General features: G+C 40.2%; 1 protein-coding gene across 1 annotated transcript in view; it reads left to right on the top strand.

The window, feature by feature from the left end:
• Positions 1-245: 245 nt before the first annotated feature.
• Positions 246-7,626, top strand: part of AQP9 (aquaporin 9) — a 75,383-nt gene continuing 68,002 nt past the window's right edge. The window contains exon 1 of the mRNA XM_006831853.1: positions 246-353. Coding sequence (XP_006831916.1) covers positions 246-353 — 108 coding nt within the window. The remainder of the gene's footprint in view (positions 354-7,626) is intronic.

Here is a 7,626-nt window from a genome sequence, read left to right as displayed (position 1 = left end):
TTTGGAGATTTCAGGCTCTAACTCTCTAATTCAAACAAACAACAGCAGAACAGGGAATGACAGTTTCCCCAGAAGAGGATTAAGTCACAGCACCTAATTGGAAGGACAGCACTTGTACACTCAGACGGACTCACAAGACATCTCTAGGTATCTGTCATCAGTGGTCCAAATAACCATTTCCACGTGCGAGTGAAGGTGACAAGCAGATACTGGAGGAAGAGAGCAGTCCAGGGAGAAGCCCCAAGATGCCGTCTGAGAAGGGACAGAGGAAGAGTTTCAAGCAGAGACTGGTCTTGAAGAGCAACTTGGTTAAAGAAACACTCTCTGAGTTCTTGGGCACATTTATAATGATTGTAAGTATTTTCTGATTTCTTGAATTCTGACTGAATTCACACTTTCCTGCCTAGCTCAAGGTGGAGAGTTTTACTTTTATTTTGATTTGAAGTTAATTATTCAATTAATCTCTATAGGAAACAATAGCTCTCTTCTAGACTGTTGGTTATTTTAGTGGTCACAATATTATGTTTTCATCTATTTATTTCATTTATTCACAAAGGTTCGTGGGGGTAGGCTGAGAGGGAGTGAAGTACCTTCTTTGTTTCAGGGACTTACTTAGTCTCTAAAATGGTTTTGTGATTTAAAAGTCAGTCCTTTGAAATTTTTTTATTGATTAGTTGATTCATAACCTGCTCACTCTTACAACAATTGGCAGTCAATAAATATGGATGGCAAGAAACAAGCCCATTACTACAAGTGCTTGGCAAAGATTGTGTTGTGAGATCACTTGACTTTTAATCAATTAGAAATTGTGGTAGGCAGAAATAATGTATACAGCTTCGGTTTTGTGTCATTCCGCCCCCCTTCTACCACCACCAAATTTAAGCTAATCTCTAAAGATCTTTAATTAGACAGTTATAAGAACTCTGTAGGTTTAAATGACGGGCCAATTCTAAGACTCGCTTGAGGATTTTTTCCAGAGATGTTCTCAGTTATTATAAAGGACTGTGCAGTGTTGTTCACGGCACAGGTTTTCATCTTGCTGCGTGTTCTAACGTTCTCTGAAATTCTTAGCTGGAACAGAATTTGCAAACAAAAAATTGTATGTTTAGTAATTATTGTCCAGTGTGGCAACTTTTGATTTTAACTCGCTTAAAAAAAAAAAGTCTCAAATATGTATATATGTTTATTCCAGGTATATATAATTTCATTTTTCTTAAGTTATAAGAAAATTCTGTGCTTTGGGTAAATGTGTAATCGTTTGAAAAAAAATGCAGTAAGTTTAGAATATATCATCTAAGCCAAAATTGATAGACTAATGAACTCACCAAACTGAATTAGTTTAAAATGCAAGAGTCTACAGTTTTATAATCTCTGAGAGCCTCTTTTTTTCTGATTCACTCAAATATTTTTAAGGGGTTATGGGCAGTTTTTCCACTCCTTGCCTTCTCTGAGCAGTGAGCCCTTGATGCAAGGATCTTTACCACATACCGTAGGTGGAGGGAGGTAGAAGAAAAGTCAGTCAGTGACTCTTTTGCTAACACTCATTGTTTACTGGGAAAACAACCTCAGTAAGAGACCCTTCATCATGTTGCTTAACAATTTCATCCCCAGGAGAGAATGATTGTCACCACTGAGTGATTTCTGTCACCAAATGACCTGCACTACAGAAAAGTGAAGTGCATTCAAAGACGTTCCTAGTGCTTTGCAGAAGGAAGTGAACTAAACATCTTTTTCGCAAACTGAAAAGTTAAAAACCTCTTGATTTCCTAACCAGAACCAGTGTATGACCCCATCCCTTCTGAGTTGAGAAGGTGAAAGTTATTTTCATCCATTCACTCTGCTACTTGCACAACTAGTAGTCAAGGTGGGTGCTAAAGGAATAATTGTTGTTGTTGTTAAGTGCCGTCGAGTCGGTTCCGACCCATAGCGACCCTGTACAGGGTTTCCGAGGCTGTAAATCTTCACGGGAGCAGAATGCCTCCTCTTTCTCCTGTGGAGCAGCTGGTAGTTTCGAAGTGCTGGCCTTAAGTTTCACAGCCGGTTTCGTAACCACTACGCTACCAGAGCTCCTTAAAGGAACAATATCTTAATAATTTATATGGAAAAATTAAATCTCGTATCTCCTGACTAAAGCCAACTATTTCTTGAAAGCTTTCCTTTCTATTTATACTGTACATTTATTTTCTAAAATGAACCTGGATGGAATTTATTGTTCTGATTTTGTTAAGACAAGTTTCTGCCCAACCCAAAGATATTTTAAATCAATAAATCTGTAGAGCTTAAATCTGTAAAGCCACACAAAGTAACTTTCTACTTTACTGGAAATGTGCCTTTTGTTTTGCATTCTAATAAAAACCTTTGCATGCTGATAAAATGGCAGGTAGGAGATGGGAGGGGAGGACAGTAAACATTAAAATGAGGGTAGAAAATATATCGTCCTTTAAACCCGATTCCCTGGGAGTTTGGTACCATTTTTCTCTTTTTTACTAAAAATGCTCTTAAGGAAACCATCTCAAACTCATTCATACCAAGGTGTAAATGACTGATCAGGCCTATTGGTAAGGGAAAAGAAGGACATGAAAAATTCTTTGTAATTTTATAAGTAATAACAATAACACATAAGTCATAAGCCAAACAGCTAGCTCTAATTTGCCCTCCTAAGCACTGAGATAAGCAGGCTTCCCAGGTTGGCTCGTGTCTGGGAGATGCTGGTTGTTGCTCTTGCTAACTGCTGTCAAGTTGGACTCATGGGAAAGCTGTATAGGATACCCAAGGAGTGGCTGGTAGGTTTGAACCACCAACATTGTGGTTAGCAGTCCAGTGCTGATCCTACAGCACCACACCGGGACTCCTCACCATTTTTCCTATCACAGAAAAGCATGGGGCTGTCAGGGCAGAAAGCATTTATTGATTGAGTACCTACCACTTACTAGGTTTTTTAGATACCTTGAATTTTTACAACAGCTGCATTACGAAAGCTTGATTATCACCCACTCACCATCTGTTTGCCAATGTTGTGGCTGATATGTTAACTGTAAGACTGGAAGCTATAGTACCAATATTTCAAATACCAGCAGGTTCACCCTTGGTGGATAGGTTTTAATGGAGTTTCCAGACTAAAGTAGACTAGGAAGAAAGGCCTGGAATTCTACTTATGAAAATTATCCTCACTCACTGGTGTGGCACTGTAGGATAAGCACTGGATTACTAACTGCAAGGTCAGCAGTTCAAACCCATGCTTTTTGGAAATCCTGTTCAGGGTCACTATGAGTTGGAACTGACTTGATGATACTTACCAACAGCAACACCTGCTTTGGACACATCATCAGGAGGAATCAATGACTAGAGGAGGACATCATGCTTGGTGAAGTAAAGGGTCAGTGAGGATGTGGGAAACCCTCCGGGAGACGGATTGGAGCAATTGCTACCACAATGGGCCTGGACATGCCAGGGATCATGAGGATGACTCAGGAGGAGGCAGTGTTTAGTTCTTTGGACGTAAGAATCAATTCAAGGGCACCTGTATTTCCATCTGTCTATTATCACCCATAAAGATTAGAGAAATGCGGACTCAAAGAGGTGAATTAACTGACTAAAATGTGGGGAAACATAGAATTGGGATTCTTGTTAGCTCTAGACCCCCCTACTCTCTACATATTCTCACACCCATTTGGCAGTGTCCTTAATAGAGGGCAAATCAGACCCCCTCTGTTTCAGCATCTCTGTAGATTGGAATCCTGGCTTCCCTCTAATTTGCTGGTGGGCACACTGATGAAGCAAAACCATTAGATGCACAACAAGCAAGCCTCTTTACTTTCTTGGATGCAGGTGGACAGGTATAATGTGAAGGGTGGAGAACAGGAGACTGTTCAGACCTGGAATTTCAAACTGCAGAAGTTGCTTTAGCAGCTATCATAGAGACAATCCCTGCCTCTCCCCGCCGTTTAGAACTGACACCATCTACCTCCTGTCCTGTGATGTTACTTGACAACATTGTAATTTGGGGCAATGAATTCAACTTCATTGAGTCACAGTTTGCTCAAAGTGAAATAACACCTCATAGCATTTTTGTGGGAGTCTTGGTATGGTGCTGTAGGATAATGTACTGGACCGGTTTGAACCGCAAGGTGAGTGGTTCAAACTCACCAGCCACTCCTCGGAAACTCTATATGAGGTCACTATGAGTTAGAAGTGATTTGATGACCCTTAACTACAGCAAAAGCATTTTTTGTGACAATTTAATACAAATTAAGTGTATTTAAGGAAACACTCATTAAATGCTTGATCCTTTTTCTCTTTTTAGCCCCTTTCTTAGCGTAGTGGTTACGAATCGGGCTGCGAAACTTAAGGTCAGCGGTTCGAAACTACCAGCTGTTCCGCGGGAGAAAGATGAGGCTTTCTACTCCCGTAAAGATTTACACCCTCGGAAACCCTGTACAGGTCGCTATGGATCGGAACCGACTCGATGGCACTTAACAACAACAACTTTTATTTGAGGGTCCTTCTAGTATCCGAAAATAGCTACTTTGTCTGTTCTGGTCATCTGACAGATACCTTTTCCCAGCTCCTGCCACCGACCTACGCATATATATAAAAGAGACTCTATTAATGTGTGTTCTAGAGTCCCTGGATTGGTGAAAATGGTTAGTACACTTGGTTAATAACCGAAAGGTTAAAAGTTCAGAGGTTTGAGTGTACCCAAAGGCATCTTGGAAGAAAGACCTGGCAACTTTTTTTTCTGAAAAAATGAGCTATTGAAACCTATGGAGCACAGTTCTAGTCTGACACACATGAGTCAAAATTAACACCAACTAGAAAATGTGTGTTGAATTCAAATCTCTTCCTTGGGTTAAACTTCCCAGGATCTCTAGCTATCCTCACTACTCTGTGTACGCTCTTCTCTCTTCAGACTTTTCAGCACTCTTTGATACAGAGTTCATCCTATTGAAGGTGCTGAGATGAACCACCATGTTTCTTCAACAGCCCTCCAGGGTTGTTCTTTGCTGTAGGTACATTTACTGGTGTAGAGAAGAAAACTCATTCTCACCTTACCAAGCTCCAGATTAGAGATCTGTCTTTTGGCATCTCCAAGAATGAAAAATGAAAATACTGCTGCCAAGAGTAATGCCCTAGATCTGTCTCCTGAAAGGAAAATAGAAAGGGCCAAAACCTGGGACAGAGGATATGGAGGGGATAGGCAAGCAGGCAGTACAGAAGAAAGGAAGGAAGTGGGCGGTATATAAGATATTTCAGGATTTCTTACTTGTGTTCTGCCTCCCTTCATGAACGAACTTCCTTCCTTACCAGTCACAGAGTTTCTCACTCTATTCTGGGAGGGTTTTTTATATGTGCTGACTGTAAGAATTCTGGGGCTTTAAAATCATTAGTACAAAGTGTACTCAGATCTTGGAGAATGTTGATTCCATATCAGGGAGCTTTTGAATCATAAGAATATATGGTGACCATTTATAGTAAAATGTAAGGTTCTTAAAATAAGCAGGATTAAAGGAGACATCCACTTTGGAGGACAGAATTCACTACAATTCTAATCTAGTACATAATTTAGACTCCCAGGTGTTTGTAGGAAAGCTCTGAGATGGAGTGGGGCAAATGTTGTTGTCCCTTATTATTGATGGGGAAGTTGGGGACCAGATTGATGCAATCCTGTGTCCTCTGAGTCAGCAAACATACTTGTCCTGCCCAGTCCACATACTAGTCCTTGGGCTTCCATTGTGCTTTTTCTTCCTGGAGCTCAGAGAGTTTTCTTGTCTAGATTCTTGTTTATTTGTATATCTTCCCTAGGAGGTGAAGAAGGTGATGAACTCCATACTGCCAGACGGGGAAACAGGTGTAGTATAATACACAGCCTCAGCAACGTCACTCAGCCTATGCATGCAAGAGCTAGACTTGATATCTTAACTCCAGTCATCCCTAATAGACCATCATTTTATGAGAATGTATTCTTCCGTATAAAAACGTAAAAGAATTTTTATTAATTTCAGATCCTAAAATGAATTAGTTATCATTTTACACATAGCTACAGTTCAAATGCACCAACCACTCCTCAGAAACCCTATACAGGGTCACTATGAGTTGGAACAGTCTCAAACACACTTAACAACAACAACACACATAAACTGGTGTAGTCTTGTAGGATAAGCACTAGACTGCTAACTGCAAGATCAGTGGTTCAAACCTACCAGCCACTCCTCAGAAACCCTATATGGGGTCACTATGAATTGGAACCAACTCGGCAGTACTTAACAACAACAACAACAACACGTACACCTACACATACACACATAAATATAAAAACAAATGAAAATAAGCAGTTGCCATGAAGTCAGTTCTGAATCATAGTGACTCCTTGTATGGAGTAGAGCTGTGCTCCTTAGGATTTATAGACATCAGCTCTCCACACCTTTCTTCTGGCCGACTCAAACCAAGTCTTGGGGTAGTAGTCCAGTCAGTGCTTAACCATTTGTACATAGTAGTAGATATTTGAGATGCCAAAAAGTGATTATATACAAAAGGCATCTTCTTGGCAGGGAAATTTTACAAATGATCTACTAGTACGATTTTTGGATCTCCCCACTATCTACAAATATATTCAAAGTCTTCTCCCTGAATTGTTCCAGATTATTCCATTGCAAAGCTACCCCTCCTTCCAAGTCTGTGAGTCAGAAGGGCCCAGAGAGCTGGCCGTCTGCAAACAGGTGATAGGGAGGAAAACTACCATTCCCGCAGTACTCTGGCTCACACTGGCTTTGGAATGAAGTGGTTTCAATTGTTTGAGCCTCAATCTTTTAGATGAGGAAACTGACTTGTTGACTGTCTCACAGGATTCTGTCAGATGCTCTTTCCACCACAGCAGGGCATCAGGGGAAATGCCCATGGTCAGTCTTGCCTGCTTCTTGTTACTTCCTTATCTTCCGTATGGTTTATGTCTAGTACTCAGTACTTCATTGATTTGTACTTCTGCGTTTGGGTGCACTGTCACTTTAAGAAAGCCCAAGGTTGTAAATCTGAACATCTGCAAGAGTGAAACCACGAAAACATGGAAGGTTCTGCATCTGTGTTTGCCCTGATTCCATCAGGGAAATGTAAGGAGGCTTGAAACACTTGGCTCTCTCCCTTCAAAAATGATGATGAGGACAAGAGAGAGTGCCTAGGGTTAACATTTAATCAACACCCTATACGCCAAGCTGTCTTTAATCCTTAAACAATTTCATGAGGTAAAGGAATTATTCTCATTTTACAAGTGAAGAAATTAAGGTTTAACATAGCTAAGCAACTTGCCCACAGGTAAGTATGTGGCAGAGCAGGGAATAGAATCCAATCTTTCTGTATTGTCTTCTCAGGCTACATTATTGTTCTCATGTACGTTTTTGAACAACTTTCACCATTGTTGAATATAACAATTTATGCTTCTGTTTTGTATATATATATATATATGTTAAGTTGATCTCATTTTTTTTTAATTGTTTTATTGTGGATTATATGGTAGTTTACATGAGAGAACTTTAGTGTTACATTCATTCCATCATATATCATCTCATTGCCATGGTTCCAATCCCCTCCATGCATCATCAACCAACCAAAGGGTATATCCTAGAAGCCCGCCCC

This window comes from Chrysochloris asiatica, unplaced genomic scaffold (assembly GCF_000296735.1).
Source record: "Chrysochloris asiatica unplaced genomic scaffold, ChrAsi1.0 scaffold00004, whole genome shotgun sequence".
NCBI classification, from domain to species: Eukaryota; Metazoa; Chordata; class Mammalia; order Afrosoricida; family Chrysochloridae; genus Chrysochloris; species Chrysochloris asiatica.
Note: the sequence above shows the minus strand (reverse complement) of the source record. Positions and strands in the feature narration are given on the sequence as shown.